At 37.2% G+C, this 17,582-nt stretch overlaps 1 protein-coding gene across 1 annotated transcript in view; it reads right to left on the bottom strand.

Moving 5' to 3' along the window:
• Nucleotides 1-1,600: 1,600 nt before the first annotated feature.
• EIF2AK2 (eukaryotic translation initiation factor 2-alpha kinase 2) overlaps nt 1,601-17,582 on the bottom strand; it is an 18,417-nt gene continuing 2,435 nt past the window's right edge. The window contains exons 2-15 of the mRNA XM_008936320.1: nt 15,737-15,851; nt 14,605-14,777; nt 13,702-13,828; nt 12,117-12,199; nt 11,096-11,207; nt 10,600-10,634; nt 10,297-10,431; nt 9,735-9,854; nt 8,406-8,513; nt 6,585-6,777; nt 4,343-4,468; nt 3,747-3,842; nt 1,803-1,865; nt 1,601-1,720 (exon numbers count right to left, since the gene is read on the bottom strand). Of these exons, the coding sequence (XP_008934568.1) occupies nt 1,601-1,720; nt 1,803-1,865; nt 3,747-3,842; nt 4,343-4,468; nt 6,585-6,777; nt 8,406-8,513; nt 9,735-9,854; nt 10,297-10,431; nt 10,600-10,634; nt 11,096-11,207; nt 12,117-12,199; nt 13,702-13,828; nt 14,605-14,777; nt 15,737-15,851 (1,606 nt within the window). The remainder of the gene's footprint in view (nt 1,721-1,802; nt 1,866-3,746; nt 3,843-4,342; nt 4,469-6,584; nt 6,778-8,405; nt 8,514-9,734; nt 9,855-10,296; nt 10,432-10,599; nt 10,635-11,095; nt 11,208-12,116; nt 12,200-13,701; nt 13,829-14,604; nt 14,778-15,736; nt 15,852-17,582) is intronic.

Below are 17,582 nucleotides of genomic sequence, written 5' to 3'. Positions count from 1 at the left end.
CTGATAGGAAAAGAAGAAATATAACCCCCCTTTTTAAAAAGGTAAAAAAGGAAGACTCTGGGAACTACAGGCCAGTCAGTCTCACCTCTGTGCCCAGAAAGATCATGGAGCAGATCCTCCTGAAAACTATGCTAAGGCATATGGAAAAGAAGCCATTATATGATTCTATATTTGTTATTCATGATAAGGAGAAAAAAAACACACATCATCAGGCTTTGCAAATGGATAAAAATTCAGATTCTTATTTAGCAACAAATACTTTCATCAGTTCAGCAATAATTTCCACAATATAAAAATTACTGTGTATTCATTTATATTATTTCATTTAACCAAGCACCCACATTTAACCCATTTAACATTTCAGAAAAAGCATATAGTACTTTACAGGTAATACTTAATTTTCTGCTTAAAAGTCTCTGTTCATTTGCCTTTATGGACTCCACAGCAATGAACAGCTTGACAAGATGCAGCTCAAAGACAAGCATCTGAAGGCTGAATGTGCCTGTCTTTGCTCCCTGCTCCCCGCTACCACACAGAAAATATACTTCCAGTCCAGGCAAGTCTGGACCTTTTTAAGTCTGTAACTAAAGAGTAACGGGGGAACTGCTGTTACTTTTGTGAGGCTGACAGTAAGGGCATCAGAAGTATTCAAGTACACTTGTTAAAGGCTAGGCATGCCTCAGTATTATAGTAAGGGATTAAAACCTAGCAGTAAGGGAGAGAATGTTTAAGGTGCACTCTCAGCACAACTCAGATGGTTACTACTGAGAAAACTGTAGAATTTTGCTAAATCAAGAGCACCCTAAGTTTTCCTTTCAGAACAAAAAAAAAAAAAAGGTCAGAACTTAAAGGTTTTCAGAATTTTAGAACAAATGTAAACTAGATTTCCTAGAAGCTGCATGCTTCACTTTTAAATTCTCAAGGAATAATTACTTTACAAGTATTCTTGGAGGTCCCTTCCAACCTAAATGATTCTATGATTCTATATTTTTAAATTCTAGAGCACTGAAAGTCCTGGATGTTCAACAGGTGTATAGAGATAAGAAAGTTCCACTTGATTGAAGAATAACCCATATCTATTCCAAGTATCTTTTCTACCAAAATTAGTCTTGGTATCAATGGGAGGGTTCTAGTAATAATTAAAAACAGCACTGAGCAAGTCAGAAAGGTTTGAGTCACATACCACAGCACTTCTTCCATGGCAACTGATAAGAGATGCAGCACAGGCTAAGAGCATGCACACAGGAATTTCCCACAGTGCAGTTAGCACCACATCAGCTTAATCTTCTAGGAGACAAGGACTAGGCTCTAGCACTTAAGTGTACATTGTAGTTAGCTCATCCACAACCTGTCTTTCCAGGTAACAAAGGGCAAGTGATTGCTTGCAGAAGTACACTGTCCTGGTTGGCAGCTGATGGCCACGAATGGTGATGCGACCCTTTTGGCTGAGGAGCTCCTCCATGGCAGAAAGGCAGAACAGCAAGGAAAACACCTATCATAAGCGTTGCTGTTGCGTGTGACATTTACTGCTATTTCATCAGTTTCAACAGACCTCAAACTCTGGATATAAAGACAGTCTGAAAGCCTTTTAAAAGGGCATTTACTGAGTATGAGTTTTAAGTGAGTTGTCGTTATTAACAGACTTTAAAAACTTCAGTATTTCAGATGCAGGGTATCTTACTGAAGGGTCTCTTGAAAGCATCTTTTTTATTATGGGTGCCTGCAAAAGGAAATTAAACATCAATAAATTATATTTTAATGACTAAATTAGCTCACTGAAATAATGTATTAAAATCCTATACCTCTGCTGGAAATTGCTTGGTGAAGTACTCCGGAAATCGACCTTCTCTAACATCAGGCCAAATCTGAAATTCATAAACAGAACAGTTTCAGTGTGTTTTCATTGTTTATATTTTGCATCTCACTTTATAGGTATAGCTTACTGAAGTAATTAGGAAAATATGACTCTACAAAAAGAAACCAACTGTAAACAGTTTGGAGGTTTTTCCATTCAGTACTTTGTTTTGGTTTTTTTACAAAAACATCCACTTTGTCCCTTACGCTTTAAAGCTTCACACTTTACAACGCAGTGTTTGCTTCAGCCAGCCTCTTTATTTCAGAACCATTATCCTTTCTTAATTTAAAAGTAGTGGGTTTATATTCTAACACCACATTTAAAAAAAAAAAAACAACCACAACTAAATTTCCTACTTTAAATGTTACTATTTGGAAGCCAAGCAGGTGTGCTTCCTTCCTTTTACCTTGTTCAGTACCACACACTTATTTCTATGTCACTGCATAAAACGCTCTGTGGAGTTCAAAGCCAACTAACACGCAGAGGATTTTTAATTACATGCTTTCAGAAACTGTTTCTGGGTAACAACCTTCCTCACATGCTGTAGCTTTCTGGATAAAAAGAGCAGTCCATGTCATTCACTTTGTCTCCAGTGTCCCTGGAGAAGAGGACAATCACATTCGCAGACGCTTAGCTGCGCGTGCAGAATCATTAGCTAGTCTTATGGGGGCTATAGCCTGGCTTAGCAAGTCCTTCCCCACAACCAGGAAAACATTAGCTCCCATGAACTTCAAGCATTTTCCCCTACTCTTCAGCTGTAGCTTTAGGCCTGTGACCCTGTCTGGAGTCTAGCTGATCCAGTTACTTGGTTCATAATCATGCACTTCACTTCTCTATGATTTTTTTTTTTCTTCAGCAGGGCTTGCCAGCACCAAACCACAGTTTACTGTGCTCCATTAAGTGAAATTAATTTCTAAGCTGGTGGAGAAGCTGAAGACCATCCTAGGATTTCCCATGCACATGACTTCCCTACCTGCCTACAGACGCAAGGTGTTTATGCTCTAAGGAAACAAGACTAATTGGTCTTCCCCTTTTGACTGTAAACACCAGGGGACTGTGGGCACACTTGCAGAGCCAGCTGCGAGCAGGAATAAGATGTCTTAGAAAACACTCCTAGGTAACTAAACAGAGCCAAACTGAACCTTGAGTCAAGCAGACATGTTGATACAGTCTACTCATTGACAAAAGGACCAAGCTAATGGTGTTCAAGTGCTTCTGGGTCAAATCATGTACATATATCTTACTATTACTTTAGACAAGATAGCTGGCATCTACATTGCTGTCCTACAAACATATAACCATGAGTGTAGGAGTTATTAAACTAACGCACAAAGTAGCAAGATGTGGGTAAAAGAGACCTTTTCAAAACAAGCTCGAGTAACACTGGTTTTCTTTTTGAAGTAACATCTTTTCCCATTAAAGCTACATATTCCAAATCGCTTTTGTTTTCATTTTGGAAAACTGCAACGTATCAGCTTGACAGAAACTTTGTTCTTGCCCCACTCTGCAGTGAAGATGAGAGTGTGGCAGAGACAGAACACTCCCATTCATTTTTTATTTTCTGAAGTTGGAAAAATATTCCCTTTAAACACTGATCAAACAAGATTTATCAGAAACTTGAAATCTTGTTTGCTAGACATTATTCTTCAGTATGTTTAGGCTTTAATGTGTATGTCAGTAGGACATAAGTGAAACAAAGCCAGTAATATTTCTTCAGTTACTACATTTCAGCCAAGGTGTGAGGACTTGCAGGCCTTACAGTAAATGAATCAAAGGGAAAATGGCAATAGAGACTCTAAATACACAGATTCCTTCTAGGATGCAATCAGCGTGTGATCCCACCAGCAAGGCAAAGCAATGGCAGACTTTTTTAAATGGAAAGGTTACGTACCGTCACCTTCTCATGACGACTGCATGCAAGAAGAAGTTCAAACCAAATTAATCCCAGGGCATAAATATCTACTTTATTTCCGTAGCTGTCCCTAGCCTACAAAGATTAGAACAAGAACAACACGGGCATCAAATCCAACTGGACAGCACTTCTTAACGCAAAATTTGAAGTCATTAGACATTTCAACCCCAAGGCTACAGGCCTGCCCCTACTTGATCTTATTAGTTATTAGCACTTACTGGTACCAACCTGTTAAAAAGTGACTATTGCATCAAATTAAATACACTGGAAGTAAGACTTCTACAGGAGAGGCATGCCAATTTATCTCAGAAATAATGAAATAAATAGAAGGCTGGCAGCCTGGTTTCCCAATGCTCCCGCTTCCTTACAGCACACACTGTCAGCCTGTAGGTTAGCACAGCGAAATGAAGCCACCACACCTGGGGACAGGTTTCTCCAGAATACTGTTATCCCTGTGTGCAGTCATACGAGGGAACTTAAAGCTACTTGGTGTAGTACTGAGCTTAAGACAGCAAACATCCAATGCTGAGTTTATAATGCAAATCTAGTTACAGAGACACTAGTAGGATAATTACCTGTTCTGGTGCCATATATGATTTTGTTCCTCTGTTCTCAGTCAGAGTCTCATATTCCACAGAAGTCACAAGTCCAAAGTCACCTATTTTTATTTTATCTTCATGTGATAATAATATATTCTGGGGCTATGATATATTTTAAAAAAAATAAAATCACCATATGACTAAGGTTTATTGTCAAGCATAATCAGCCACAGGAGTGTCCTCCATAAAATTTTATAATTGTTCACAGAAATTAGCATTAAGAAATTGATGGGGTGGGCAACAGAAAAAAGTTCCATTAATTTTTAAAAACAGAAGCTAAATTTGAAATAGTACATGCCACAATAACTGCAATTTTTTTTTTCCCACTAGGTCAGTCATAACTGTCATGCTTTAATGCTCTTCAAATACATTGTGCATAGATAGCATTTCATATCCAGAAGTGGTTTTTAGTCTTCAGTCTTAGCCCTGGGACTTGATACACTTGGGCAAAGCATTTAGGCTCACATGGAATTCCACTCAAATAATAGTTTCTCCAAGGCATGCAGTATTACCTGTCCTAAGTCAATGGCAGAGTTAGGGCTTACTGCAGGCATCTCACAGAACCTCCTTTAAGTTTCCACCGAGTGTCCCATTTGTAAATTTGATAAAGTCATAAGCAACTAAACCCAGAACTGTTTATACTTGGATGAAGTTTCCCAAAGATAATCTACATTTCTGAACATTAACAAAACCAGATACCCTCATGCTATCTTTTACTCAAAGAAGCTCCAGTGGACTGTAAGGCCAGAAGAGACTTTAACAGGAAGAGATCTTTGCATCAAGAATGCCCAGTGCAGTTCTTCTGTTCAAGTTTGACCACGTCTACACACACGTAATGCAGTACCTGTACCTGGCTACACTTATTTGAAGATTCCATTCATACTAAGCACAAATGGGATTCATCTCAGCTTGGTCCTAGCCTACAGCTTTGATTCTGGAACATGGAGCTCTGAGATGGCCCAGCAGATTGATTAGCTAAGTTGACAGCAGATCAAAACAGGGAGAAAAGTTCTTAAATTCAAATGCAGACAGGCAAGTTAGCAACAGGACTTAGAAGCAGGTTACAGGCAGACATCATGGACAAGGGACTGGGGCAGCAGATTCACAGGAATAGGGAAAAGTAGGAGACTGAGCTGAGATGAAAATAAAGTAGGACTGAAGGAGCAAGAAAATAGAAAGCACAGAGTAGGAAGTGCTAAGAATTTATGAGTGTGGAGAGAAAGCACTTATTGGGCCTCTTTTTCCCAGGCCTCTAGGGAAAAGAATGACTCTTCATTTGTGGCTCATTCCAGTGTTGTAGCAATAAGCCTCACAGGAAAGCTGTGGAAGATGGCAAGATTCTATAAGTAGGCAATGAACATTTTCTGGAACTACATTGAACGCAAAATGCAGATTTCAATCTCCAGCTCAGAAAGTCCATAAACTTCAGGTTACCACAAGTCTTGAGGAGGAGGGAATATGCATCTATGCATCAAGGACAGCATCACTGGAGCATGTCTCAGCTCTAATACTCTGTGTTTGGAATTGGCCTTTATACGAAGAGAACAGCATGACCTGTTACAGCCATTTTCAGTACCACCACCACCCTGATGGCTTTTTCACAAGGCAAGGGATTTAAAATTCTGTAAGCAACATTATAGCTGGCATATGAAGCCCTGAAGGCTTGGAACTTTGTCCTTTATAATCTTTATATTAAAATAAAGTCTTTTTATGATTGTGCATTTGTAAAGACTGAAATTCTATTAAAAAAAAATGTTGCATTCAATTATTTGTATGCACATGTGATACCAGAGCAACTAGTGTACGTAGTTATCAAATGGCATGTATTAGGATAAACTATCACTCAACTTTCATATATGTCTTTCATATATGACTCAACTTTCACTTACTTTCTTTTATTTACTTTATCAAGTACAGCTAGTATTTCTTTTCCAATAGGCAATCGTGTGACCCAGTAACACATAATGTACTGAAAATCCCTGTTAACTGATGGCTACTGATTTTTTGAACTACTGTATTCTGAGATCCTCCAGTTTACCTTCAGATTTTAGGATGAATTCCAGACAGTTGCTGAAAACAAAATTAATCACTAGCAGTATCACACTACTAGGGTACATAATAGACTAAACAAAGACTAAAACAATTCAACATTTTCTGCAATTCCAATCAGTATTTTTTTTTTAAAATCTTTTTTTTTTTAATTATCTATCTTACTTACCTTGAGGTCTCGATGAATTAACCCTTTAGAATGAATATATTCCACTCCTTTCAGTATTTGTAAAAATTTGTTATGTGCCATCTCATGATACTTTCGTTTTTCTCTATGCTTTTCAATCCAGTTTTCCAATGGCCCTTGTTCACATAATTCCATTTGGATGAAAAGACAGTTAATTTTTTTGTCTGACTTCTGCCTGCAAATGAAAATTATATACTATATTGAAATCGGCAAGATACAATTCCCCCCAGGCCATCAAGGGTTCTCAGGTTCCTCTTCTTTAAACAAAACCCTTTTGTTAATTGTGCTTTTGGGAGTTCCCCAAAACGAAGACTGCAAATCCCTTGATTTTAAAAAAGATCCTAGACCAATTCATACTAGATATAAATAAATAGAACTGCAAACCAAAGTATCCCTGCTCAGTTGATACATACTCCTTGGAACATTTCCAACATTTTACTTGCTTCCTTGTTCACACTGAAAGTTTTCTGAGTGTCCAAATTCCACTCGCCTCACATCTAGAGGCACATCCTATACAGGAAGAAATAGCACTGTCCTTGGATCCTGTCTTGCCCTCTAGGAACTGCTGTCAAGTCCCTGGCAGGTATACTTTCTCTATCCTTTTCAATGAACACAGCATTAGCCTTCCTCTCCTACCCAGAAGGTCACTTGCTTTCAAACTGTCTCTTCAAGAAGGCAGCACGGTGACCATCTCTGACGTTGGTCTGCGAGTTAGAGAAACCCGTCTGAGATCTAGATGAAATATATTCACCAGCCTGACACTTTCCAGAAGAGTTCCCTCCCCATCAGCCCATGGAATAGGCTGAGGATGGTGAGAAGAAGGACAATATGAAGAGGAAGAGGCAATACATTTTTCCACCTGCACTGTGTGATGAAGTGCTCTGCAATAAAGTCACCTGAGGCACTGGAAGAACAAGTGTTAAGTGGCTCGGGATTCTCTGTAGCCTTGAGGTCAGGGCACTAAGTGGAATTACAGGCTGGAACTTCAGCTTTGAGGACTTTTTCCTGTCTTTTACCAAATAACTGTTCAATAAAAACCACATAAGTGATATTGAGACTCCAACACAATAATGGGTTTTGATATGAGTTTTTTTTCCCTATTTACATATACTACAGGTATCACGTCAAACAATTTTGAAGCCATTAATATTTTATGGCTCTAGGTAAGTGTGGCAACCTACCTGAAGGGTATGAATTTATAGCTAGTGACAAGTTTTGAAAAGCTGATAATCTAACTTATGAGCAAAACTCTCACCACTGTCTTCCCAGAAGTCTTAGTGTCGAAAGACTACTTCTAAAGGAAAGAATGTTTCAGTTTGTATTTCTGTTCTCAACAACCAAAACTGTTTCAGGCATCATGGTTAAAATTCTAGCTTAGACAAATAATTAATCTATGGGAGCTAATAGCTGACAAGCACTTATTAAAAAAAGGAAACTTCTCATCAGGAATTTGGCAGCCAACCACTACACAATTTCTTAATTTCTGTTCTTAATTCTAGCCCCAGATTTTGAGTTCTGTGTTCTTGCACTCCTCTATAGATTCAGCAAGTTCTATATATTGAGAGGAGAAAGAAAGTTACAGAAACTCACTCATCAAGGAAAAGATGATATAAATATACTTACTTATACTAGACCTGCTGCTGAAAATTACTGTGCCTTTTTTCCTAACAGGAAGTATGTAAGCATGTGTCTGCATTTATAGTTGTATAAAGATTTATAATCAATCATCAGCCTTCCTTCTTATAACATAAAATCCACTATGGCAAACAAGTTTGTGAGTACAGACTACTATCTTGTAGTTACCTTGAGTCTGGATAAGTTACATAGTCGTACCCTTCCCAGCTACCATAATACCGCACTATGTTTTCATGCTCAAGTCTTGCGAGTTCTTTTACTTCACGCTCTACATTCCTATTTTGAGGAGGGAGAAAAATTAAATTAAAAAAAAAAAAAAAAGGCATTTCTCTATGAAACTGTAGTACTAAATTAAATAAAAGACATGATATCAAGTAGCAGTATACAGAAAACTTCACATTAATTTAGAAAAAGAACATAACATTCATACAGTTCAAAATTGTTGGTACAAATTGTGGTTTTTCTTTCATCTGCTCAGTTATTCAAAGTGCAAAAGTGTTTAACTATATTAGAAATGAAAGCCCCGCTCAAAAAAAAGCTGAAAAAACACAGATAGTTGCAACGCGTAATTACATTAGGTACCCAAACACAACATAGCAAATGCCCATGTTTTCTTTTCACCTCTATGAAGTTTGTTTACATATACATGTGTCAATGTAAATACTTATGAAAAAGTATTACTAAATTTGATCTGCACTTGTTGCAACACTGCCTAGTGATGTAAGTTCAAACCAGCAGACCAGAAATCAGGATTTGGAGAATCAGCAGAATGTTTTTTAGGATAGTCCTCAAGATTGCACTACAAATAAAAATAACATATTTGTGAAGAACACAAGAATTTGAAGGGCAGTTACACAATGTGAGGGACAATTATCTCTAACAGCTTGAAACTTTTTCAATAGATTACCTAAAAGAAATTAAAGCTTTTCAGCTGCTGATAAAATACTCCACTAAGCACTGGTTACAGAAAAATGCATTTTTAAAAAGTTAAGATCATCAGTCTCTGTTGAGATTTAAAAAAGACAAGTAACACAGTGTGAGAATGACTACATGGATCATATATAAAGCATTTGCCAAATACCAACCTCAAAATCTATTACCTTCATTTTTCTCTGTTTCCCTAATTACAGTCATTATGCATTACTGAATGTAAATTTTCCATGTAACCTGTCAAAAGTAACAGTGCTGCTTTCAACGTTCTATTAATCAGCAAGCTTTCTTCAAACACATTTTGCAATATTAATAACCAGAGTATTAGTTAAGGGAAAGTAGAACTTATCAAATCTACTTTTTACAGCTTCATCTGTGATTATTCCAGGGCATGCCATTTTCAGCTTCACTGAGAAATGAAGAAAACAGTTTACCAGAAAGAATGGACAATTAATAATGAAAATTGCTTAAATGCTTCTAAGATTATTAAAGAGACAAAAGAAGGTACTAAAATCTTGATAAAGGCTGTCCTAAAATAAAGAACAGAAGTAAATATACAGTACATACTTTGTGAATTGAACTCGTTTGACTGCATAGGTTCTCTTATCAAGCTTTGCTGTTGCTTGGAAAACATTCCCAAAACCACCTTCACCAATAGGCTCTATATTTTTAAAACTCTCAAGAAATCTTAAAAAAAAAAAAAATAGATAGAAAGATTAGATATATAGATACAAATATAAAACTTAAGTAACTAAAAATTAAATTTATAAGATATAAAAATGATCCTGACAGATCTAACACATCTCCTGAAGTATCATTCTACAAAGATCACTCAACACCTATACAGGTCTAAATTAGAGTCTTGAAGATTAAAAATAACAAGGGAAACTGACACTTGAAACCATACAGGATAATTACCCTCACATCTTCACACAAATTACTTTTCCTTGTAAGCATTAAATATCCTTATATGTCAGTTGCTATACTGCATTTGCAATTTCCAGGGGAAAAAAAAAAAAGTATCTCAAACACAAATTTTCTTTTAAACATTTTTGACAGCACTGATTTTCCACATTATATTATAAATATGTAAATCTAGGCTACTACATACTGTAATTGTCCTTCTTACCTTTCATTAACAGTGTAAGGATTTTCATTCTCCTCACCGGTATTTCTGTCCAGATCTTGGAATTTTTTATCTAAATCCGACATCTTTTTTTCCTCTTCCTTGTTTCTTGCGTTATCAAAATTAGCCGCCAATTTTCTTTAACAAGGATAAAAGCAAAACTTATAAAGAGACATTTTTCTAACACATAACAAGAGAGTTTAAACGTTATCTCCCAATAGTGGCATTTCTTTATGGGATACAGAAACAGTAAAGTGGTTCGCAATATAGTTGATGGAAGGAAGCAACCTAGAAATACACACATACCTTTGACATTTCGGGGCAGAACCTTGTGCACCTCTCTACATGAACAAGAGAAAAAAAAATCTTACTTAGGAGAGAACCCAAATGCTTTCACTACGCTTAGTTTAAAATGTGTCTGAGAATGTATCTAGGAATTGTCTATAAATGTGTTCCTAACTTATATAAACAATGTAACAAGAATGAAGCCATATCTTGGCATATGTGGAAATTTTTAAGCTATGCATGACTTTATCACTCTTCCCACAGTAAAATATAAGCTTGGTTTGATCCCCTTTCTTAGGAGTACTGCCCGTTTGGCCAACAGGGAATAAACTGGGTCCACAGTACAGAAGTAAAAAATTAATGATTAACAGTAAGAAAGTAATGAATACTCTTATGAAAAATGAATGTTTTCTAGTGATTAGTGGATAAAGGACCAAACTGATGCTACACTGACAAGAAGCTTACTCCGTTCAGAGTCTAAAATGAAATTATGAGGAAGACCATTTTCATACTATACCTGAGAAGGTGAAGGCGATTCACATACTGCCATGTCTTTCACTTTTTCTACCAACTTTGCAGCTGAGTCTTCAGAGTCTCTATTCAAAGGCAATAACAGTCTACTGCTGTTACTGAAAAATAGACTAGTTTTAGGTTAAAGTAATACAATCACAAATAAAAGGACCACCACAAGAAAAAAGAAGCATTAAAAAATACACAGGTTTTAAAAGCAAGCCCTGAAAAAGCATTAACCATCATGACCGATTTCAATTACAAAACTTCACGTTGGAAAGTTAATAAAACAATAGTATTTTGTAATACATTCCTCTATTTCTATGATATTATCTCCTGATATCTAGATACCTATAAGATAAATATTCTATTATATACTTTCATTAAACAGGTTAAATACAGATGTATATTTCAAAGCACTGCAGCCACCTCTAACACTGTAGTTATCTGCTTGCTTTAACATAAAAAGTGGTGCCACTGCTATCTTAACTGCCGGACACAAAAGCCTTGACCTAGGGTTCCAAACTTACAACTGAAGTTTTATGCATGTTCATTTTATTTTTCTAAGCAAATTTTCTCTTTGTTAGAAGTGAAGATTTATAGAGAATGACCAAAAAAAAAAAAAACCCACAACACACAAAAAACTGGAAGAAGGTAGAATGTGGAGCACCAGAAGGTACCAAAATTTAATATAATGAGTTTACAAGATTGTCACAATAGGAAAATGAGCATTAAAAATGGCATGGAATGGTGTAGGTTATTCTGTTTACATCACAGAAGCACTTCTGAAAGAATTACTCATGGCAAAACATATCAGAAAGCTATAAAATTACTATAAGCTAACGCCTAAGGATTCAAAATTGCACAAGCACCACAACTTTTGTTCTGAAGTCTACGAAACAAAAGCTCAAATGGCTTTATACTGCAGTAGAGAGACTATGACAGATTTTATTTAGTTCTAGATCACATGACCCTCTAAAGACTAGTAAACATATTTTGTTATTATGTTATCAATGAACCAAACTTACTCCAAGTCAGACTGAGTTGGCACTTGAGGGGAATTACTATGTTTGCTAAATGTAGAATTGTTGTTAGATTTTTCGCTTCCTATCTGAAAAAAAGAGAAAACAAGAATGTTTAATAAAATCATGTAAAAAGCTTCCACCCAGAGGACTGAAACAGGGCCCTGTCACAGTTTTCCCACTCATACTGAGACTATATAGACACCTTTGCAGAAGTAGAGCCTGGGATCAAAAATTCAGGATAAAAAATTATTTAAAAATCAGGATAAGAGTAACGGTTCTTAAAAGCAATTTTTTTTTTTTTTTTTTCATTTTTTCCTGCACATGCAATTGTCTGTGCAGAAAACGAGATACATGTAGGCTTTGGTATATGCAATCAGCAGAACTGAAAATCTGAGTCTGTACAAAAAAAAACATTCCATGTCTTCATTGTGAAAACCCTGCAAAAACTGGATTACTAAATCAACTAAAAAATTAATCCTAAATATAGCAAAGGTTCTTCCCTTTTTTCTCGTCATACAAAAAAAAAAGCAAACAAACCACAACAACAAAAAACACCCCACCACAACCTTAAAGGATTGTTTCAATAATAGCCAATAGACAAACTCCATGGGTTTTTTTTTTTACTTCAGGAGTAATCAGCCTTTACTCCTTTTTGCTAGTTACATTTTGTAACACAGACATTACTGGGAATTAAGAAAAATTAAAACCAAACCTACCCACCCCAAATTCAGAATAATTACTACAGAGGTTCGGCATGAGGTACTAAATTTCAGACTTCGATGAACCCACAAAGAGCCATCAGCTCACAACACCAGAACATATTAAGGAAAGAACCTAGAGCTATAAGAGGCCATTAATTATGTGGTTAACCGAAAAAGAACACAAGAAGTACTTAGAATTTACACTAAACAGACAAATAATGAAAAAAGTACTTAAAAGAAAAAAATACTTATTTCCTCCTCTTTAAACTACACTTAATTTTAATTAATTCATATTTACTGTTCTGTGCATTTCAGAAGTGGGTTTGGATCACTCTTAGAATTCTGATAACTTTTTGTACATATGGAATATGATAACCAACATGAAGACAACAGCTCTGCTCTCTAGAGGATAGTGTTAGCAAATGCTTCACTAGACTCTGCCTTAGATTTTCTGTTGATTCTCAATCCTGCTTTTGCCTTTCTTCTACTTCTCAATAGATTTTTGATCCAACAGAAGGCAGTAAGAGATTTATGTTCATAGCCAGGCAGCCTGACAACACTTCACACAGAAGACAAGCAGTATATTAGTCAGGATTCAGAAATTTTTAATATCTGTGAATCCTTGAATGGCAACGTATCAGATAACATTCTGAAATACATGGAGATTATCAAATGTGAGACTTTTTTTAATCCAGCAATTGAATATAGAAACACAAGATAAATTTTAGCAGCAGAATCCTGTAGCCCAACCAACCCACCAAAATACGGATTGTTTCCAAATTACGTGGAATCCACGGAACATACTTTTACATACAGTGAGGAAATCTGTTCAAAGACTAAAGATACAAGAATTAAACTTCTGCCTTAAGGCTAAACATATCACATACTGTTAGAGAGCCTTCGCTAGTCAGCTTCTCAAATGCTTCCTTTGCAGCAGCTTGTTTGGCGCTAGCCAGCGTCATGCCGGTGCCCCTGCCGTACACATGGCCGCTGATGGTGCAGCTACACACAAACCTGTAACACACAGAATACTCTCTTAGATCCTACAGGACAAGTCTTCATTTAGTGATTTTAAACACTACAGTCAACTGACATTATAGAAGGGAAATCTGAAACACACATCTTCACGACAGTATTTCCAATATACATTTTACCTAAATAATAATGGTAAATAACTGATTTGACACAGCTCCAAGATAGCTGATTTTCAGGGAGTGAATATTTAGCACTTTTTAAGGCTGAACTCCTCAAAGCATCTTATCATATACAACCACAATCACAACTTATCTGCAGCTTAGGTTTTAAAATGGCTGATTTTGCTGGGGAAGAGAGGAGGAGTTTTCCAGCAGATAGGGTCCAGGGAGTTTTCTTTATTGACAAGAGAGATATTCTTTATCATCCCCCAGCTGTCATTAACTAGATAATTTCTACAACTCACTGACTGCAATGCACACAGGGGACACAAACAGGCTTTCCTTGGCACTTGGTTCCTAGGGGTCTCCAAAATACAAGCTGAAAGGTCCACAAAGGTGCCAGAGCAACAACCAAGATAACTGACAATTTGTCTTGTCAGCACTTCTTACCATTTTATCACCATGCCGTCTCTTCACCCAGCTAAACAGTCCTCTTAGCTTCTCCTCCTGTGTTGAACCCCCTCTAGATTCTCTCCAGACTACCTCCACATTCTTACTGTATTTCTAGAGAGGGATCTAACACTACTCAGGGTAACTAATGGCAGTGTTAATGAACACAAATATTAAAAGCAAGCAAGAAGATAAATTACATCTTACATGGGAGCATGGGCGTCTCCAAAACATTTGTTAGGATAATCAACTACTTGTGAGGACTTCTGTGAATAGGTATTTAGTATGCTGATGTAGTTAGAGGTGCTGGGTGGTACAGGGGATGAGGTCACCTGAGGTGTCATTAATTCTGCAGTTAGATTGCTTGAAGGGCTCTCCAGCTATAAAACAAACAGGTAACTTCTTTTAAGAGAGGGAACAAGATGTGAAATACCTCATTTAAAAACAGGAAAAAAAAAAAATACATATATATATATATATATATATAAAAGCTGCCTTCTGAATTTTCTCACAGCCTGGCCAGAGCCAAGAAAAGGGATGGAAGCAGGATGCTGCTGCCATCAGCAATGGCTGCAAATGCTCCTGTGCACCTACAAAAGGACAAAGCAGGACTTTTCATCTGTCTCATGATGAGGCAGCATTAATAATATATTAGCAAACGTGCAGCAATTTTGTTACAGTAATAATGGTGACCTAGTAAAAAGTATAGAAAACAGATAGGGAATTCTAGGAAGCATTCTGACTCAAAAATAAAGAATAGCTACCACAAAACTCATGGGAGAAAATACAAGAAAAAAAAATCAAACCTAAACTAAATCAAGGAATGATAAAGAGTATAGAATCAGCTGTACCATAAAGAATATAATTCTAAGGAAAAAAAAAAAGACGAATCAGGTGAAGTGAAAGTAAACAATTTTATGAGCAGTGTGGCAGCAGGCATACTGAACAGTGCCCTGCAAATGTTTTGAACACATTGAATTACTGAACATTTGTCAAGAAGAGAAAGGAATGCTGTCTGCACTGGATATACCACCAAGGCAGCTTAACAGAGGCAAATACATTTCCTTATCCTCCTGTAACAGCAGAGGAGGAAACACTATTGATATGACATAGCAACAGAAAAGGAAGCAGTAGAAAAGGAAAACACTTCAGTGATAAAAATCAGAAAAGCATTGAATGAAACAGAATAAAGACAACTTAAATAAATAATTAGAAACTCTTCCAAATTAAAGAAAAACAATGATATTTTATTGGCTATTTTTAGAGATTAATCTTCAACCTTTACCAGGAAAAAACAAAAAAAAAAGAAGAAGAAAATTGAATCCTACAGTTTACTCACCTGTTTCTCGATCATTAGCCAGGCATTTTTTGCTGCTATGGCTTTAGCTTCCTTCTTATTTTTACCAGTGCCTCTACCATATTCCACATTGTTTATTTTAACTGCAACTGTAAACCTGGAAGGAAGAAACCTTTTCTAAAACATTGCTACATTTTGTCTCATCTACACTTAATAACCTTCTCAGATTCAACTTCCTTTTTGTTATCTATAAAGCACTGTAAGCTAACTGTGGAGGTATTATAGTGTATGTGTGCATTTATTATATCTAACTCCTGATTATCATAATTCTTTAGCAGAAATATTTTTTAAATGTTTCCTCCTGAGTCACAAATGCAAGTACATGATTAGTTCTACCAGTCGTTTAAAATGCTTAACTGCTTTTTAAAAGCAAAATTATTTAAATTTTTAAATGCAAAGGAATGCATCAGGTCAGCATTGTTACAGGCAAGGTTGTGAAGCCCTAACATCAGGACACACCTCAGCACTGCGGAACTAGCTGAAGAAGAAAGATTAATCTTGATTTGATGTGACATTACACTCACCTTTGATACACTGCTACGTGTGCTACTTATTAAGTGCAAGAAAGGCATCTGGTGCTTCACGGGACAGGAATTCAAAGGCAGCCCCAAAAAACAAACATGAAAAGCCCAGTCCTGTCCTTCCACACTCCACCACTGATCCCCTCTCCTGCCGCTGCGCCCACCCAGCAGTTGAGCGCCAGGACAGGGGACTGGCTCTGGCAGGCATGGAGACAACTCTCTTCAGAGCCACTGCTACCGTGCTGTGTGGAGGGTCTGGAACTAAAGCAATGCTGGTAACACAACAAGGTGTTACCTATTGCTGAGCAGTATCTGCACAGCATCTAAGCCTTTTCTTTCTCCCCACTCGGGCCTCCCAACAGGTGGGATGTGGGTATCTGAGAAGCTGGGAAGGGACACAATAAAGGCAGCTGGCCTGGGGAACATTCCATGCCATATGGCATTGCAACAAGAGCTGGGAGAAGGAGGAAGAGGGACACTTGTGGCTATATGTGCCTTCCCAAGTAGCCGTTAGTCATGACAAAGGCCAGCTTTCCTGGAAATAGCTAAACATCTGCCTGCCAATGGGAAAGAGCAAGCAAATTCCTTACTTTGCTTTGGTTGCACCTAGAGCTTTGGTTGCACAGAGAGCTTTGCTTCACTTTTTAAACTACTTTTATCTCAATCCACAAGTTTTCCTGCCTTTCACCCTTCTACCTCTCTCCTCCACCCCAGCAATGGCAAGTGAGTGAGTGGCTGGCTGGGGCTTTTGTTGCCACCTGGGGTCAACCCACCACAGTGACCTGATAATAAATGGTTGGTTTTCAGCCAATTCAGTTCTTACCCAGATCTGACTTGTTCTCCAGCTGCAAAAACCCTAGTACTTCTGCTACTGCCTTTGCACAAAAGGCAACAGAGAAGAAAACAACTAGACTTGTGCTTTTGGCAGCAGCACAGACTTGCATCAAGTTAAAGTGACCGTTATTAGAGCCTGGGGGTACCTCTGTACTTCAGATTGAAGCAGAGCAACAGATACACAAGCTCACAGTCAACAAGAATAACATCGAGTTTCTCTGTGGGACAATTCACCTCAAGTAGTGGAATGAATTCAGGAATTCAGTTTTTCCATCATTCCACTTTCACTCTCCACTTCCCTTTAGCGCAATGATTGGGCGGGAGAAAAAAAAAAAAGCATAAGCAGAACAATGCTTGCAGCCATTGTGTAAAAAAGCCATAATGAGAGATCTTAAGGGGATAAACAGTAGGACAAGGCACACCACAGCACGCCAATTACTCTACACATAGGAAACAGCATACAAAAAAAAAAA

The sequence above is a fragment of the Merops nubicus genome, unplaced genomic scaffold (genome assembly GCF_000691845.1).
Source record: "Merops nubicus isolate BGI_N331 unplaced genomic scaffold, ASM69184v1 scaffold35602, whole genome shotgun sequence".
NCBI lineage: Eukaryota > Metazoa > Chordata > Aves > Coraciiformes > Meropidae > Merops > Merops nubicus.
The sequence above is the reverse complement of the archived record's forward strand: the minus strand, read 5'-3'. Positions and strand labels throughout refer to the sequence as shown.